Source organism: Populus euphratica, unplaced genomic scaffold (assembly GCF_000495115.2).
Source record: "Populus euphratica unplaced genomic scaffold, PopEup_1.0 scaffold71.1, whole genome shotgun sequence".
Lineage (NCBI taxonomy): Eukaryota > Viridiplantae > Streptophyta > Magnoliopsida > Malpighiales > Salicaceae > Populus > Populus euphratica.
In genome coordinates, this window is record NW_011499949.1 from 182,837 (window position 1) to 202,258 (window position 19,422).

A 19,422-nucleotide genomic window follows, 5' to 3' on the forward strand; every position below is an offset into this window, starting at 1 on the left:
CCTTTTCAAATCAATTTTGATAGCATTATAAACAAATAAATAATAGCTGCTTTTTAACAAGTGAATTTTTCAAGATTTATAATCGCAGTGTCGAGGCCAAAATTTTAGATATGGCGGAACATCTGTAAGTTCTAAAGACAAAATTTCTTCACCTCATCACCAAACTCATCTTTTTTACATTTTATCCTGCTCCTGCTAATCAAAGGAAACAATGGTAAATAAAGTTCCAGTCACACCCTCCGCTTAATTTTTTTAGTTCTCCTCTTGAAAGCCATGGGATTGAACAAACGCTTCAGAGGAAATGAAGGTTGTTGATGAGATGTCCTCCGCTTTGCTCTACATTTCCCTGCATTCACAAAACATGAAATTGTTCATCAAAGGACCGCGCGCGCACGAGGCAGGAGGAGGAGTGAAATCATTCGATAGACTTTATTCCCTTTTTTGAGGCATTAAAAAGACAATTAAATAAAGAAGCAGTCAGGTATATCTAAGCAGAAGTCAAGTTTCGTAATCAGAATTGTCTGCCATTTATTCTGGTTCCCAATCACCACCGTGTTATGAAGAAAGCAAATATTATTAACAGATAGATATGGCGGAACACCCTCAAAAGAATGAATCAGGACACCGAAATTAGAATTAGATGATGCCAAAATAAAAGCAGTTGTCAGAACAGAAACTCCTAGCTAAACCAGTGAACTTGTTGCCTACATTTCTTGATAATCAAAATTAATTTATTTTTTAAAAAAAAAAAGGTTGCCTACATTTCTTGATAATCAAAATTAGTTTTTTTTTTTTTAAAAAAAGAAATCCAGAATAATCATCAAAGAAAATAAAGCTTGATTAATGTCATTATAGCTTCTGACTCCTAAAACTAATTGAAAGAATACCTGATAGAAATGTAACCGATGCTGTATGTTTACTTTCAACATTAGCTTCTTCATGCATTTTCCTTGTCATTCCCACTTCCTCCAGAGACATACAAGTTTCAGCAGGAGAGTTATCTTCAACTTTCAAATCATCATCCACGACAAGAATACATCTAGAATCAGCATCTACATGCTCCTGCCCCTCCACAGCTAGCTTCTCCAGGTTCTCACTACTTGCAACTGAAGGGACATCTTTAACAATCATGCCATCAAAGGTCACAGAAAGTGGAATATGATCCACAGGTGCAATTGTTTCATCCCCAGATTCCTCAAGTTGTGCTCCACACATAACATTATTGGTCACATATGTATCATCTTCATCCATCATAACTTCCAGGTTATTGGCAACCAAAGAGACGTTTTCAACCTTTGAGTCATCAGTGGCAAGAAGAGGGATATAATCTACAATAGTAATCAAATCACTTTGAGACTCTCCTAGCTGATCACTGCTTGAAACGTTTTCAGTCACTGGAATATCATCTTGATCTTTAACATCCATTTCCATTAAATCTTCATTCAAAGAAACATCTTGTGGACATAAAACTACATCAGAACCTTTTGAACTTGAGGGGTTCTCAATCAGAGGAGCAAGAAAATTAGCATTCTCACATGAAGTATCTATTTTAGCATTAGCAACACAAGTAGTATTATTAATGTCTGTGGCAGATGTCCGATTCATCACACTTGCATTAGATAACACAGCATTTATTTCACAACTAGGGATGCATTTTTGTGATTGCATATCATGCCTTTCATCCACTATTGAAGGAAGTATAACATCTGATATGTTTGAATTCTTGGATTCTTCCATGATGGTACTCACATGGCTTCTACTTCCCTCGGACATGGTGAAAGCCCTCATATCATCATTTGGTATATTCATTTCTTGAGAATTTTCATTGCTAGAAGTTTGGTTCTTCACTGAAGCATGATCTGATGAAACCCGATCCGTTTCAAGAAGAAAATCAGATTCACCAGGCTTTTCAGATACTCCACTAATTGCAACTGGCGTCTCAATTGCCAGAATAGTAGTTGAAAAACTTGCACCATTTGATGCCGTGCCGTTTAAAACCTCAGAAAAATCAATTGCTTTTGCAGTTGTGGATGGTCTAGTGGTGGCAGAAAAAGACTTTTCTATATCACCCAGTTGTAAATCACCTCCACCACTGGAGATTGGATCCCATTTCAGCCAGTTCACAGAAATAAGTTCCTTTGTGTTAGATATTTCATCATATGATATTGGTTCAATTCTGATAGCTTCTTTGTAAAAGTGCTTTTTCCTTAAAGCATTTGCTATCAGACTCCTACAAAACATTTTGAAAACAGTGCACATAACAAACATTAGCTCACCATAATTGTGCTACTGCAATTAAGTTTTTGCATGATTTCATACCTACAATTTTTTGAAATAGCCTTTTTAGCTTGTTCCATTGAAAGACCAAGCAAAGATGACAAATTAGCGACATCATATGGCCCTCTAAAATCATTCACAGAAGAAGCAGCACTTGTGAAAATGAGATTCTTTCCACGAGTCCAATCCACTAGTAACTGAAAGTTCAGAAAGAGTACAGCTCAGATGATTTGTCAAAACATGAGTAAACTTTCATATTGATAGTTGCAGGATGAATCACATGAGAATCACAACTATTTTTTTTTTCCCAATCTTTTAGGCTCTATTTAGGAGTAGGGATCCCAATGGACACCCCCAAACAATGCTTTAATTTGAAAAGGCTTCAATCCATGTTGAATTTCAAAAACCAATAAAGCAATGCTTTTGCTTCCAGATGAGTAGAAGATTCAACAATAAAATGAACTTGGCAATAGAACAGGAGCTTGGATGCCTCAAGTTGATAAGATTGACAATTGTAAATGATGTCTAGCTACGACACTATATATTCTAAAACACTAGTTATTTACACATTTTCTCTGATGCAAACTCAATCTTGTAATAACATGAGATTCAAGATTGATGGCATTCTTCAGTCTTTACATTTCTTATGCAGCAGGTCCATTAGCAGCTGTTTTGCAGCACCATTCGATGAGTTATGGAGGCTATTCAAGGAACCTATACTGGCCAAACATTATTTAAGATATTGTAATACAAAAGCTTCAACCAAAAGCATTTCAGGAAATCAATGCCAAAACACGATTAATTAATACAGCTGACTTTCTTAGGAGAAATTTTTCCTCAATAAATTGTAAAGTTAGCCATTATTTAATTGCTAATTATATGTGTATATATATGCATGAAAAAAAAAAACAAAGTTTGGATTGTCAACTCATACAAAAAGATGATTGTTTGACAAATGAAAGCACTAAGAATAGGTGCACAGCAGAATATGCTCACATGACTAACAGCGCATGCATAAAAGAGCTAGATCCAATTAGTGGATCACTATCCAAAGGGTAAAATGTGCCAACCCCTTTGGAGTATTGGCCAAAATGCAGATAGTCCCAGAATAATTTGTAAGGACCAACTAGGCACCAACAGTTTCCATGATATGTTTATACATGGTGCAGGCTGATGGCTAAACCCATGAAACCCTATCTGTAAAATTCAAAGTGTGTGTTCCCACATGTATTTCAGTGATCAATTTTTCTGATATTGCATGTGTGGAAAATTACCTCATCAGAGACATGAATCGCATGTCATTCAAAAACAAGAAATGTGCCGGAATCTTATATTTCTTTTTTATCAAGAACTTTTTATATAAACTTGATTTCACTTATCACTAAACTTTATCACGCAGCATTAAACTATCCCAAAACTCACCTTCGCATTGGGTATCATTTGTCTCCTCACTTGAATATCAGAAATAAGATCAGAATAGGTAATTTCGAAATAAACTCCACGCTGATTATCAATACCAAAAGGAAGGAAAAAAAAAACACACATTAGCCAAAACCACCAACAAAAGGAAAGAAACTAAAAATGAAATGAGAATGCAATTGACCAACAAACCTCTATTGCCGCTTTAACCATTGGTAGCTTCAACCGGAACGGTAGCTTATCAGAGAAATCAATGGCAATTATATCCACCTAAATAAAATAAAATAAAATCAATATTAAATACAAAACGCAGGAGCAATTTTCAATTTAATAGCTAAAAAAAAAGAAGGAAAAGCAGCAGCAGCACTAATAATAATAATAATAATAATAATAATACAAACCTCGGATTTAAGACAGGCGTGATCAAAAGCAGTTTGACTCAGAGGCTTGACAGCAACAAAATCGTAAGTCTTCAAAACAGGATTCCCAGAGTTAAGCACCTGGGCCTGAGAAGGAGTATCAACAGAGACAGTCAAGCGCGTGTACTGACGGAAAGGGGAGGAGCGTGGGATTCCGAGGAGGTCACGGTGGAGATTAACGGAGAAGGCAAGGGCAGGAGCTACATCGAGTAAAGAGGAAAGGGACAGGAGTGGGATTGAGCAACGGTCGTGATCAGACATGATACCTTTGATGCTCCGGTTGTATGCGATGCCACTGTATCCTAGCTCCATAGCTTTCACAACAAGTTTTATGCGTGTAGTTTTCGTGGAGTCTTGGGGTATGTTGAGGTCGAAGAATTCCCCCATATTCTGCCCTTTCAATCTCAAATGATTTGGGTTTTACGGGTTTTAGGGTTTTGATAAGCGTTTTGCAACCCTAATTTAACTCTAGATGTTCTCGATTATCAATTGAGTCCTAATTCTTTTATTTTTATCAATTTTTGCCCAGTATGAGGCTCTCCTATCCTTTCGTCGTTAGTATCGAGTTAAAAGTAGGGACGTCCCTACCCAATCGGATCCCGTCGAACCTGATACAATCAGGGTAAAAACAAATCGGATAAAAATCCAACCTGGTTTTGTTTGTAATGGATGCGAAGTGCGATGAAATGTTTATCTACCTTTATTTAAAACAACAAAAAAAAAACCTAGTTACGTGTTTTTAGAGTTTGTTTATTTTTTTATTTAAAAAATATTTTTTATAGATTTTAGATTATTTTGATATATTGATATAAAAAATAAATTTTAAAAAATAAAAAATTATTATTTTAATATATTTTTAAATAAAATATACTTTAAAAAACCATTATTATTATAATACCAAATAAACTCTTAAGGTGAGAGATGCTCTCTTTGCCCTCTAAAATATAATTATAAATTGAAATAGTTTATTTTTTTAATTTTTAATTTAATTTTTAAGTTTTTTTTTTTGCACAATAGAGCTTTTTTACCCTAAATTAACACATAATTGTATTTTTAAAAAAGAAAATTAGATTGAAAAAATAAATAACTTTAAATAAAGCAGGTGAGTGAAATATGTGATAACTTCAAATTTCACACAAAAAAATTTATTTTGGTCCTTCATCTTTTTTTTATTTATAAGTGATCTGTCTTTTTAGTTGTCAAAAATTCAGTTTTGACATCAAAGTTTATTTCTTTTATTTTTCACCTTTTTTTTATGAGAGGAAAAGGAGATAGAGGACTACAGAATTTCTATATAAAGAAAGAAAGCTCTCATTGATTATGATTGTAGTCACCAAAATAGTTGAAATTATTGTCAATGAATTTTATCATGAAAGGAGTTTCACTTAAATGTTTTTTAGTAGAAATCATTGTCAATGAATTCTGTTATGAAAGGAGTTTCACTTAAATGTTTTTTTTCTTGCATGAGGAGGTAATTTGATTGTAGAAATATTAGTTATTTTTAATTTTTTTTTAAGTATTTTGTAAGTGTTTTGAATAAAAAATAAGTTTTCTAACAAAAAAACAATTAGAGGTCTATTTTTTCATCGATTCTAGTAGCTAGATTCTACAAAAAAAAAAAAACAAATGATATGTTATGTATCACCTTCTTTAGGAAAAAAAAAAGAAAAGAAAAGGAAGGGAGGATGTCACTTCAAGAAATTATCTTAAGAATAAAACTAGGTCAAGACACTCGAGCTGGCTTGGTTATTTGTTATGCCTAGACAGCATGTTGAACTACCAAACCATATGCAACTTTTTTTAAAAAGAATTATAATTTGTATTTGCTTAAAAAATTGATAAAAGATATTATTGAATCCAATTGAATTTATAAACAGAATTGTGGTTTTAATTATTTAAACCACAACATCCAAGCTATTATTTACTTGTTTTTTTATTTAATGCTTTTTGGTTTCTTGATTTAAAAAAATACAATTTTACCTTTTATTATCAATGATTTATTTATTTTAACTAAAAAAATATAATTTCATTATTTGTTATCAATAATCTATATCAAGATATTTTTTCTTTAAAAAAATTATAAAACAATTCTCATACACTTTGTTGTTGTATAATTAGATGAGAAATAATATTTCAAATAAAAAATCTATTGAATTCAATGATGTGTATTATTTACATCATAAATTTGTTTGGTTGACTTAAATTCATTTGAGTTTTTTTAGTTAAATGTTATTTTTTATTATTTTTATTTTTAATTATTAAATTAATTAGAGATTAAGCTTTCTACTATTTTTTTTTAAATTATCCCTATCATTAAAACCTATTTTTCAAACACATTACCAATACCTTTACAATTTTTTTTTCTCTGATCCACGGCCTAACGTGGGCTAATAGTATAGTTTTATTGTTTTTTGTACTTTTTTTTTTTATGAATACATATAATTAATATTAACAAAATCTAGAAGGCATGATGTTTTAGAAAATCTTATTTTACCCTTACAAAACAAAACTAAATAACTAGTTATTCGGTCATATTTTGGTATTCCCTAATGATGTCATTGTCAAATTTAAAGAGGGCAATTAGTGTTTTTTATTTTATAATGCATATTAAAATGACTATTATACCCTTGGATTCAACATTATTTAAAGTTTATATTAAAAGGTGTTTTAATATTTTTATTTTTTTAAGAATAAGTCAATGACTTACAGGCCTTAAAGATTGAGTTTTCTATTGCTTAGGGATATTTTTATTTAGGGTTTTTTTTTAATTATTATTATAGGTTGGTTTAGGGGTGATTAAAAAAACTTGTTAATATATACGTGCGTGTTATTTAAATGATATGCACCTTTCTTTATTTTTCTCTCCTTCTCCATTTTGTGCTTACTTCTTCGAACCTTTAAAGCAACCTTTTATTTTGTTATTTTTTTTATTTGATTTTTATTAATTTTATCATTATTTGTTTTATTTGAATAATTTATAAAATTAATTTTTTTTAATTTCATCCATCTTCGATTTTTTTAATTTTTAAATTTAATCATTATTTTTTTATTACTATTTGTTTTATTTGGGATAATTTTTAAAATTAATTTTTTTTATAATTTCATCTTTCTTAAGTTTCTTTTTCTATCAAACTTGATTTTTATTTTTTTATTGCTATTTTTTTCACTTTGATAATTTTTTTAAATTGATTTTTTTATTTCAATTTTCAACATTAAATTAGTTTAGAATTGAACTTTTTTAGAATTAAACTTTTTTATTAAGTCCGAGTCTAAAATTTCACAAATTGAAAATCTTAAATAGATTAATCTAGGTTTACAAAGTTTATCTGAATTATTATATTTACTTCTTTTTTTAATTCATGTTTTTTTTTTAATTTCAAACTTAATATTTACATTTATTTAATTAAAAATTTAGCTCCATTGTTTTTTTTATTTTATTTTTTAATTCAGGATTAGAAGGTTTGTTTTTTTATAGGTGTTGTTCACTCTAGCGTAGCATTCCCTGGACTTTTTCAAAAACTGACAATTCTCAGCCATGTTCAGGAATTATCATCGACAGAAACAGAAAGAAAAAAAATAGACAACGATAATTAACAGCCATATCAACACCTTGATTGGTGGCTTGAAACTCCAATTTTGTTGAAGGTGATCTGACAAAACGTGATGTAACAAATGCTTGTTCGTTTATATAAATGTTGCCAAGGAACAAATTTGACTTTTTTAACTGTTCTGAATCTCCTCTCCATAACATAACATTTCACTTACTAATTGCTATTGCCAGGCACACCGCCCTTGTGGCTGCTTCTTCGGCCTTCGAAAATGAAAGATCTGCGAGCTCAATTTTGGAGAGCGAAAAAGGGGAAATTTGGGCCCCTGTAGAATCCCAGAAAAATCCTATGTTTTAAGCAGAGTACTTCATACAATTCTGTCTAATCGAAATCTAATGCAGTCTTCGAGGTCCATAACAGCCCTTGTCATATTGAAAAGTGGAGGGTTAAAGGCAATGGACCAGGATTAGGAGTCCAACCACTCACTCTGGCTTGTATTTTGAAGGTTTTCTTGAACCAGAATGTCGCCACCCACTTGTACATCTCCCGACAAACTTGAGAACCTCGTCAATTAGAATAACCGGGAGGGCCACGGCCAGTACCAAGAGCCATTCATTCAGGCTGAGCGGAACAATCCCAAATACCTGTGCTAGGAAAGGTATATAGAGGATCAGAAAGTGCAAGCCAAATGAAACTGACATGGCTAGAAGGAGCCATGGATTGACCCATGGGGGCATTCTCACGAGGCTGCAGTCCTCAGACAGGGCATTGAGGGAATTGAACATCTCAATGGCAACCAATACGGTAAGGGAGAGCGTAGAAGCCTTTATTTTTCCAGATCGCAAGTATTCACATGGATTTGCATCGAAGTCGAACACTTGAGACCCAGCTGTGAATGGTGATGCAGAAAAATTCTTCCAAGATTCACACCGGCCCCAGTTAGCGAGCTGAGAGTAGGTGACAAGACTATGGCCATCTCCACTGAGGTCAATACCCATGAATGTGTGACGTGTGTACCATATGATAAATACACCAACTGTTGCAATCCCAACATAGAGTCCAATCACCTACATCAAGGACACATTAAGGTTAACAAGGAAAGTTTTCTGATTGGGGAGAAAAAACAAGTGCTCTGATTTAAGGTAAAAACCATTTCCGTACCAGGTAGCGGAATAAAATCCAAGCACTAATTAAGGAGTCGTCACTCTTTCTAGGAGGCTTTTTCATTACATCTCCATCTGGCGGGTTGAATCCTAACGCCGTTGCTGGGGGTCCATCAGTGACCAGATTAACCCAGAGAAGCTGAACAGGGATCATTCCTTCTGGAATACCCAGAGCAGCAGTCAAAAATATAGAGGCAACCTCACCGATATTTGAGGAGATCATGTACCTGTAATAAATATGATTCAAGGGAGAAAATGGCAAAGGGAAAAAAAGGTTACTTTGAGGTAGTTAAAAAGAAAGTTGTTTCCAACTGAATAGCAATCTCAAAATTGGAGGAAGATCACTAATGAAGTTCTTCAAGTCAGAGAAATCAAGTTTATCTAGTATTTTTATTGCAAGAGATTTAAAGGTTGTATGACAGTTACAAGTTACTAATGATGCAAACTTTTGACATGACGAAAACACAAATCTCAGATTATCAATTCATACAAAAAGATGTTTATTTAACAAATGTATGCAAATTGCATAGGCACACATCATAATCTGCACACATGACTACCAGCACATGCGCAAAAAATCTGTATCCTATTTGGTGGATCACCAATACAAGCAACATGGGCACTGGTTGAACCAAGTTCCCATGTTGTCAGGGCATATCAATTCGAGAACTCAAGCATCAGTACAGTTAAAACCCAAATTCTTCATGCAACAAAAGATATTATGCAACATAGTTTTTAATTTCTAAATGCACAAAAGAATACAATATAACAGTTCTCTACAAATTATCATTTTGTCGATTACTCTAACAGCTTATACACATAAAAGCTGTATCCTATTAGGTGGATTGCCAACCGAAGCAACAAAAACACTGCTTGAACAAAGATCCCATCTGGTGCACATGAATCTGCGAGCTCAAGCATCACTACAGTATAAACCCAAAATTCTCAAGAAGAACCAAGAGCAAGAAAGATGGTTCAGTACTCGATGAAAACAACAGCAAGCAGTTTTTGTATAAAAAGGTGTCCGATTCAGGAATTGACAGAACTAGTCAGCAGCAAGAGTGCAAAGAACTTAGAAGCACAGGGACAATTTTTCTACAGTTGCACTTGACTCGTCAGGAAAAGTTCTAAAATTTGTGCCACTTTATTTTCCATTCAAAATCATCATTGATGTCTCTTTTTCTCTGACATGTCCTTTATGTCCATTGGGTCCCATTAATTTAAAATTTGATTGGAATTTATTTATCCCCACTATAACACATCATTTTTAACATACGTACCGAACATCCTTAACACTTCACCCTTCAACCATTTTTTTTGTTTTTTGCACCCTTAGGCCTTAACACTTGAAATTCTAGCATGCTAATGAATCTCATTGCAAGTGTGAGGAGTCAAACCTCCATCACATGCATAACAACCAATGTTAGATCCACCAAGATCGCTAATCAATTATTTCTGCTGATCACGGGCATACATACTGGTTTGTTTTCCAGAAGCTAACTATTTGTTAGGACCAACCAGGTGAAGACAAACAGAATTCATGAAATCCTCTATAAATTTTGATGTGTACGTTCCTGATCAAAAATCAACAATCACTTGTTATTTCGTCAGATCAAGTTGATGGGATACCCTTCTTAATTTTATGTTTCGGTGTCTTACTAGTCCTTAATTTAGTGGGTTTACATAGAAACAATAGTGCTTCTTATATATGAACTTAAAAGTATTAGGAACTCTACACAAAATGTCTGGAATCTTTCAATAAGGAATGAGTTTATGTTTAAAATTTTCCAGCCATATGCTTTGCAATAGTTTGATAAAATCTCACTTGGGTGAGACACATATGCACCCCAGGTACAAGGGATTAGGTTTTCCTCCTTCATAGTCTCCTAGAGATCTGGTTATGTCAATCGATAGTTTCCAGCAAACAAAACCCAATTTTTAACCATCAAAACTTAACCTAAAACCCCTCAAAACACTATTCACGGCCCCTAAAAGTAGTACCAGAACAGCCCTTGAACTGACCTGTGTCAATTGTGTTCCAGTCCAACAATATATGCAATTATGTTATAGACCACACTGGATGTAAACTTGCCTAAACAGAATATATCGAACCTGATAAAAGCCTTCATGTTGTTGTAAATGGACCTGCCTTCACCAACAGCAGCAACAATAGTGCTAAAATTATCATCTGCTAACACCATGTCAGAGGCTTCCTTGGCAACCTGAAAATGAGTATGAAAAATTTTAATAAAAAAATGGTGCAGAAAATGTAAGTAAACAAAATGCAGTCCAGAGCAGCATGGACTAGTTAAGTTGACTAAACTGCCCTTGCTAAATGATATATGATTATACACGTGCAAAGCAAACAACAAAGAGAACAAACCACGAGATCTATCTAAAGCATACGAAAGTGGCCAATACACTTTCGCATACAATTAGATCCACAGAGATGTACATTAACTGCATAAAGTCCACATAATTTATATCCACCAAATTACCATAAACTGACCTCTGTCCCAGCAATGCCCATTGCTATGCCAATATCAGCCAACTTTAAGGCAGGTGCATCATTTACTCCATCTCCAGTCATAGCAACAACTTCACCGTCCTCCTTAAGCAACCTCACAATTTCTTGCTTATGCCTTGGTTCAGCCCTGGAGAACAACAAGCCTCCATTTTGTCTTAAATGAGTTTTTTTATCATGAAGGCCCATAAACTCTCTGCCGGTCAAGCTTTTCGAACTGATATCATCATGAGGTCGAAAGACACCTATTTCATGACAAATTGCTTCTGCTGTATTCTTGTTGTCTCCTGTGATGACCATGACACGGATTCCAGCTGCTTTGCAGTCCTCAATGGCTTGACGAACTTCTTTCCGAGGAGGATCCTTTCACAATTTGGGATCAAATAATGAATTTTAATTATGGTTGAGAAAGCAAGAAAACAGACCAGAAAACAGAAGATTGCTGGAGGAACTCACCCTGAGCCCAGCTAAGCCAACAAAAGTGAGATTGCTCTCAATTGAAGAGTAATTATGCAGATCAAGTAAAAGCTGATGAGCTGGGTGGTCTTCATCGCCACTGTAAGTTTCAAACTCTGAAAGGTCCTCTTTGTATGCAAAACCTAGACAACGTAATGCACTTGTTGACATTTCATGAAGGTTTTGTAAGATAAGATCCTTCGAATACTGATCCAATGGTACAACAGAGCCATCAAGCAACTGAATAGATGTGCTTCTATCCAATAAGTTTTCTACCGCACCCTGCAACATTAGAGCAGAGCATTAACCTCAAGACCTATACATGACAAACTGAAATGAAAAAAGAAGAGACACACAGAAGCTTAAAAAAACTTGTAGGCATCCAAGTCAAACCTCAACCAGAAAGTCCAAAAGCAGCAGAAGGACATAGCATTTTAGAAAATTTTACAAACCCAAGATATTCACCCCAGACCAAATGTTGTGGGTAATGATTTTCCAGTGGGAAAGAAAACAACAATAAAACCAAGCAGATAGCTAGATAAATTCAATTATTTATTCACTTAGAATGATATAATGAGAAAAAAGAAAAAAGAATAATGAAAAAAGAAAGGATCCCTTCATGAGATTAAAAGAAAATATAGTTTACTTTTGGTTCTTACAGTAGATGTCCAACAACACACTTCTAATGAGCAATTTTCAATTAAAAGGACAAAAAGTTCCAAAAGTACCTGTTGATCATGTTTGTTCCTCGTCTTTCAAAGCATCCAATTAGCAAATTTTGCAGAGCATCTTACCCAAGTAATAAAACCCCAATTTCTAATTACTTATTTTCACTCTCACAAGTACATTTGTTATCTCCTAATCCTCTTCAGTGTATAGTAATCATTTTTAAGGTCCATTTAACCTAGGTTCATTCATGGATTATAGCATGGTCAACTAAAAATCAAAATAAATTAAAAATTTAGATCTGCAAGATTGATTAAAGGGTTTCAACCTCCTCCATTGAAAAACACAAATCACTACCGAGAGAAAAGAATCCCAAAAAGAAAAGAACAATAAATTAAAGTGAATTTAAAGATAAAATTGAGAAGAATAGATGGAAGTAAAAATAGAAAAACAGGTTGAAGACATTATCGATGAGTATGGGCTACAGGAGAAGAAGGGGACTGGGGATGGGGGGAGCATGTTAGAAGTCTCACCACTTTTTCTATATATATATATATATATATATATATATATATTAAACCATAACATAAGGTATTCTAGGTGCCTGTTTGAATCAAGTCCATCAATGACATGATTGTCTAAAACAAATTGTTATGGAACAAACTCCATGACCGCAATTTCTTTGGAAAAGAGTGAATGCTGCATGGAAATCAGTTGGTGAGCCAAACAGGTGTAGTTGAGAATGATGACTGCCATGTGTGTGTGAGAGAGTAATACGGTTTTGTAGGGTAAACTTTATCTCTATGATAATATGGTTATTCACCCTTTGACGAACAGTTTCACCTTAGTGTCACAAGATACGTGTCATTTTGAAAATAGGAGAAACAAGATGTGAAGACACCAAAATCGCTGTGACTATTTTGTATAATCTGACCAAAACAAAAGGTGCAAGACCAGACCACATGTTGAGTTTTGTAACAAGCTAAATTTCCCTGCACTCTATTAAGATATGGATTAGAAATTACGTTCATGCTGATGGATGATACAGCTTGATGTGACTGTTTGATGAACCATACACATTAGTGTCCTACGTAGGGTGTATGCAGGGCGACAGGCATTTTAGCCTGTCTTTTAGAAGGAGAAACACATCATGAATCTGCTTTAAATAATCTCTATGATATTCAGACTTAATACCAACTTTTTATGCATATTCATGGGCTAAGCATGACTGGTGATCTTTCTTTTTTTTCCAGTGCATGATACACAATACGAATCACAGTTGATATTAGCTGTAAAAGAACAGACAATTTAACTGCAAAAATGCTGAACCAAAAAGACAGCAAGAGGGAAGAATGAACCTTCACTAGCAGTGATTTTTTGCCAGAGCTAGAATTCACAATAACCCCCATGGATTTTCTATCACGATCAAACTCAAGGGTTGCAATCCGCTGCTCCATCGTATTCCATAGTCGGCAGCAAGCTTACATGGCACAAGAAAATAGGACCAAAATAGACCAAAAGATAAATGTCTGAGCCACTAAAAAAATAGAGAAGAGAAATAGAACAAGATACTGTATTATACCTAGAACATCCTCATGAACTGAAGATGATTCCTTGTTAAGCCCTCCAGGAAATCCCATTTTTTCAACCATAACCTAGCATGGGAAAGAGCAAAAAAAAAAAAGACAGTAAGAAATCTGTATCCCATAAACCTTGCATACTATCTGAGTCCTTGAGCCATATAATCACAAGGCAACCCCATATCTTTGACAGACTAGCAAGCCTCAGCCCTGAAGCATACTAATAAATCCACATACAGTGGCAAGAAAATACACTTGACAAATAATTCATACAAAAGTATGAACGCACACACAATTAGAGAGAGAGACTACAGGGACAGCATCAAAACTCAATCACAAATTGGTGCTGATCGTGCCTTGTTGGCACCACCTTATGTAAACTATGTTTATATACAAATTCACAATGCTATACTAATTGAGAAAAAATCCAGTTTTTGATGGTCATTTTACCTTTAAGGCAGCCTCTGTAGGCATTCCACCAGCAACATAATGATTCCCAGATTGCTCCACACCAGCATCATTGCAAACAGCAGCAATCTTAGCAATCATCTGAAGGTTAGAATCCATTCGACCCACTGGCCAATCTTCTATTTTTCCATCAAAAGGGCTATAGGTTGTCCCTTCCACATTGAAGGATCGGAGAGTGCCAACCCTAGAACCCATAGCAACAAGCTTAGATACAGCCATCTGATTGGTAGTTAGAGTACCAGTTTTATCAGAACAAATGACCGTTGTGCAACCAAGAGTCTCAACACTAGGCAACTTTCTAACAAGTGCATTCTTTTGAGCCATCTTTCGAGTTCCAAGTGCCAAACATGTAGTGATTACTGCTGGCAACCCTTCTGGTATAGCAGCCACCGCCAACGCAACAGCAATCTCAAAGTAATACGTGCACTTCTCAAATGAGAATTTAAAATTCTTTGGCCAACCATCAACATATTCCCAAGTGAGGAAGTACTTCACATTAATAAGCCAAACCAAGGCACAAATAATTCCAATTAACATTGTTAGAACTTCTCCGAACTCATTCAATTTCTTCTTCAATGGCGTATCTTCCTCATTCTGCGCGGCTTCATGAATCTGGGAATGCACCTTCCCAATCTCAGTATTCATTCCTGTCTCTGTAACTAAGCATATACAGTTACCATTCACTACTGTTGTTCCTGCAAAAACCATACATTTTTTCCCTTGAATATCCGTATTTTCTGCAACAGGCTTAGCAGTTTTACTCACTGCCTCACTCTCTCCTGTCAACGACCCTTGCTCAACTCTAAGGGTGGAGCTAATCAAATTCAAAACCCGCATATCTGCAGGCACCTTATCACCCACTCTCAGCTCCACAATATCCCCTGGAACTAGTTCCTTTGCAGGCAAGCTGGAGAACTTCTTTTGGTCTCTTATAACAGTTGCATGCTCTGATTGGATTTCCTTTAAAGCCTCCAATGCTTTCTCTGCATTACTTTCCTGCCAAATCCCAACAATGCCATTGACAATTAAGATCAAGAAAATCACCAACGGCTCCACGAAGGCAGTAATCTCCATCTCCCCTCCTTCCTCACCATCATACCAAGCCAAGACAAAGGATACAATAGCAGCAGCTAACAAAATCCTAACTAGCGTGTCATTGAACTGATCCAAAATCAGTTTAAAAATCGAAACACCCTCGTGTTTCTCTAATTCATTGTAACCATAGATCTTTATCCTCTCCTCAACATCCGCACTCGATAACCCAAATTCACGGTTGACTCCATACTTCTCCTCACATTCCTTAACCTCCTTAGCCCATGCAGGGAAAAAATCACCCTGGTTTTGCGATTCGATACCATTTTGATCCCTTTCCCCATAATCCTCCCCTCCTTTACCCATCGAGAAAGATCAATTACAACCAAAATCTTAGTGAAATTCAATCAGTCCTGCCCTTTGACCTGAAATTGACAATCAATCACTAGGGAAATTGAGAGAACAAGAACAGAAAATCCAAGTAGTATAAGAAATAGGTAAGTGAAATTAAAACTGACGGATAAAGACATGTCCATTTCTTTTTAGCTAACTTCGCCAAAGCTAAAACAAAAAGCAATACATAGAAAATAACGGATCCAAAATCAAACAATTTTCAAAAACAGAAGATGAAAATCATTTCAATGGTGATCTTAAACTAAAATTGAGAAAGGTTGTCGGACACTAACCGGAAAGAGAGACTCGGCGGCCGCTACCAGTACTGATATGTCTCTGAATCTCTAATTGTATTCGTAGTATTTATTTAGGGTTACAAAATCAGAATTACTACTGAATATTTAGATCTGCGAGTGTGAGCATGTAAAGAAGAGAGCGATTCAATGGCTTAGACCTCTCTCTCTCCCCACGCCTCCATCCTTTTCTTTTCTCTTTTAATAACCTATCTGACTGTCTTTTGTGTGTTATTAAATTTATTTGTAATCCCTGTATTTTAAAGTTAATTATATCTTAGTCATTTTCATTTGAAACACTATAATTTAGTCCCTGTTGACCATTGTCTTATTTCCATTTCCTCGTTTTGCAAGTAAGCTGAACCAAACGTGTCGTGTTGGATTTTGCATCCAGTACATTTTTTGAAGTTTTGATTTTTTAAAATAAATCTATAGTCAAGTTTTCCTCTCAATTTTCATATTCAACTATGTATTAGAGTAATGATGAAATTTAATGTTTACATGTATTTTGTATTTTTTTTTCCATAGCATATTAACTATTATATTGCAAGGTAAAAAAAATGTTGGGTATATTCATCAATAGAAAAATTCTTTTTCCCCTACTAAAAAATTAAAAAATATGTTTATTTATTGAGCATGAAAATGAAATTTTCCACTAAAAATAGATTTAAAAAATACTTCAAGGTGAAAAATGTTTCATAAAAAATTAAAATTATAATTTACATTAACCATCTTAGTATTTAAGAATTGTAATAAAGATTTTATATCATTAACTCAAGAAAAGTCTCTATATTAGATTGATAATAATAATCAAATTTATGATATTGAAAATTATAAAAATATATATAAAAATAAACTTTTACCTTGCTAAAAAAAATAATTATATATAGAAGAGATTTTATTATTCATATCTTTTTTATTTTATTTGAAAGATAAGGAAAAACTTGTTAAGAAAAATAGTGGAGAACTTCTAAAATAGATTTTTATGAAAATCTAGTTTCTTCATTTTTTTGAATGCAGAAACCATGCATTTAAATATGTAGTTTCAATTTTTATTTTTATTTTTATAACTCTAGTTTTTTATAAAAATTAATTATTATTTTATTTTTAAATAGCCTCTTGGTTTTTAAGAAATCACTAAACCCATACTAAATTTAATTTAATGGAGAAAATATTATTCATTATTTTTAAACTCAATAAAATTAGATTTAAACTCAATAAAATTAGAATGAAATAAGAGTGCGGTCACATTTCTTATTTAAAACTTTTACACATTATTTATTTTCATGTTTTAAATTTTTTTGAAAAAAATTAATTCTTTATTTTTTATTTTAAATTAATATTTTTTATTATTTTTAGATTATTTTAATATATTTGTAAACAACTAAGAGTATGTTTAAAAATGTAATTATGGTTGCTTTTTAAAATATTTTTTACTCGAAAATATAAAAAATATTAATTTAAAATAAATAAAAATATAAAATATTTAAATTTTTTAAAATATAAAAATAATCATGATCTCAACAGCAACTATTACTATATTTTTAAATACATTAAAACAAAAGAAATTATTCTGCTAAAAATCGGATGTCTGAACGTACGAAGAACTAAGTTATAACCTAATTAAGAATGAAAGGACTAAAAGAATAGTTACTATTTGTCTTTTATTAGGTTTGGACGCAACAAGATTCCGCTATGTGGCCATCCAATTGAATACTGCCACGTCTCAAAAGGGCAGTAGACGGGCCTATTAAAGTTACCAGAATGCAGATGTATTGCTGGGTCACTTTACAAACGTGGCGTGCCGCAACTGGTATAATTTATGCGAGAAAATTACAGCGGTGTTGGCATTGCTGATGATTTTTTTATTTTAAAATACTTTTTAATTAAAAGTATATTATAAAAATATTTTTTTAAAAAAATATTTTTATATTTACTTATCCAAATAATCCAAAACATAAAATATATTAATTTAAAATAAAAAAATAATACTTTTCAAAATTACTTTTGAAACTTGTAACAAACATGATATTAACGCTGCCGGGCACAGTTTTTGAATTTTCCTTTGATGGTAAGTAAATCAACGAGAGTCATGGGTTAGTCTTTTAATTTTATTTATTCCCCGTACGAAATTTCCATGCGACTGCCTTTATGTTTCTTCACGGATAAAAAAATCATGATTCCGGACTTGCTGCACACCCAAGGCCTAGGGATTAAAACGGGGTGCTTTTGTCCCGAGGAAAGAGGCGCGGTTGACCAAGGGTTAAACCAAAAATGCACTGTTGGCTCAAGAGGGGCGGGTTGTGAGGGCGTCACAGATTCTAGGATTGCAGCCCATGCACGAAACTTGAGATTATTTTCTCATTTTAAAAATACATTTTTAAAAAAATTATTTTATTTTTTAGATTTAAATTAAGTTATTTTGGTAATTTTAGATTGTTTAGATATATTGATGTTAAATTTTTTTAAAAACAAAATTATTATATATATATTTTTAAATAAAAAATATTTTAAAAAATAACTATTATCATAATTTGAAAAAAATTATTGTTGCATGTTTCTATACTTATTTGAGAAATAGTTACAGTTATTTTTTAAATAATTTTTAGTGCTAAAATATATGATAATGATTTTTTTTATTTTTTTTTTAAATTATTTCTAATATCAGTATATCAAAATGATTTAAAAATACTAAAAATATATTAATTTAAAATAAATATAAAAAAATTTATAAAAAAAATTTATTTTTTTTTAAAATACTTTTATAACATATAAATAAAAACCCAATAAAATGTTTAGACATGTGAGGATTTTAAGGTACCATGTTAGAGTGAGTTTAAATATGTTTTTCATCAAAATTTGATAAGGATTAAGATTGATGTTAGTTTTAAATAAATTTGTCTGTTAATCTTTTTTTTTTTCAATTCAAATTTCCAATAAAAAATATGACTAATCAAACCTTTACATATTGAAATATTGCCTCCTTCTTAAATCAAAATTGATTCATTTAGAAAATAAATAAATTATATATTTTACCTTTTATTTTCTTATTTTTACAGTAATAAGAGGGTGATAATCTTTATTAGTTTATTTACGGAGAATTTATATTTAAGCAATTCAATAAAATAAAATAAATTTGATACGAAGAGACAAATCACTTTAAAGTCATGGAAAAAAACTTTAG

The 19,422-nt window shown here is 32.9% G+C and overlaps 2 protein-coding genes across 2 annotated transcripts; both read right to left on the reverse strand.

The window, feature by feature from the left end:
- Positions 1–4: 4 nt before the first annotated feature.
- On the reverse strand, positions 5–4,641 carry GAF1 (Polymerase/histidinol phosphatase-like protein). Its single transcript, XM_011043665.1, has 6 exons — positions 4,098–4,641; positions 3,889–3,966; positions 3,700–3,780; positions 2,320–2,474; positions 888–2,230; positions 5–346 (listed from the first exon to the last, which is right to left on the reverse strand). Exons 1-6 carry the CDS (start codon positions 4,500–4,502, stop codon positions 231–233), a joined length of 2,178 nt encoding a protein of 725 aa, XP_011041967.1. The 5' UTR covers positions 4,503–4,641; the 3' UTR covers positions 5–230.
- A 3,140-nt stretch (positions 4,642–7,781) lies between these two features.
- Positions 7,782–16,436, reverse strand: LOC105137791 (calcium-transporting ATPase 4, endoplasmic reticulum-type). Its single transcript, XM_011043666.1, has 9 exons — positions 16,239–16,436; positions 14,503–15,977; positions 14,055–14,127; positions 13,831–13,952; positions 11,807–12,088; positions 11,336–11,713; positions 10,939–11,048; positions 8,825–9,053; positions 7,782–8,730 (listed from the first exon to the last, which is right to left on the reverse strand). Exons 2-9 carry the CDS (start codon positions 15,916–15,918, stop codon positions 8,146–8,148), a joined length of 3,195 nt encoding a protein of 1,064 aa, XP_011041968.1. The 5' UTR covers positions 15,919–15,977; positions 16,239–16,436; the 3' UTR covers positions 7,782–8,145.
- Positions 16,437–19,422: the final 2,986 nt, after the last annotated feature.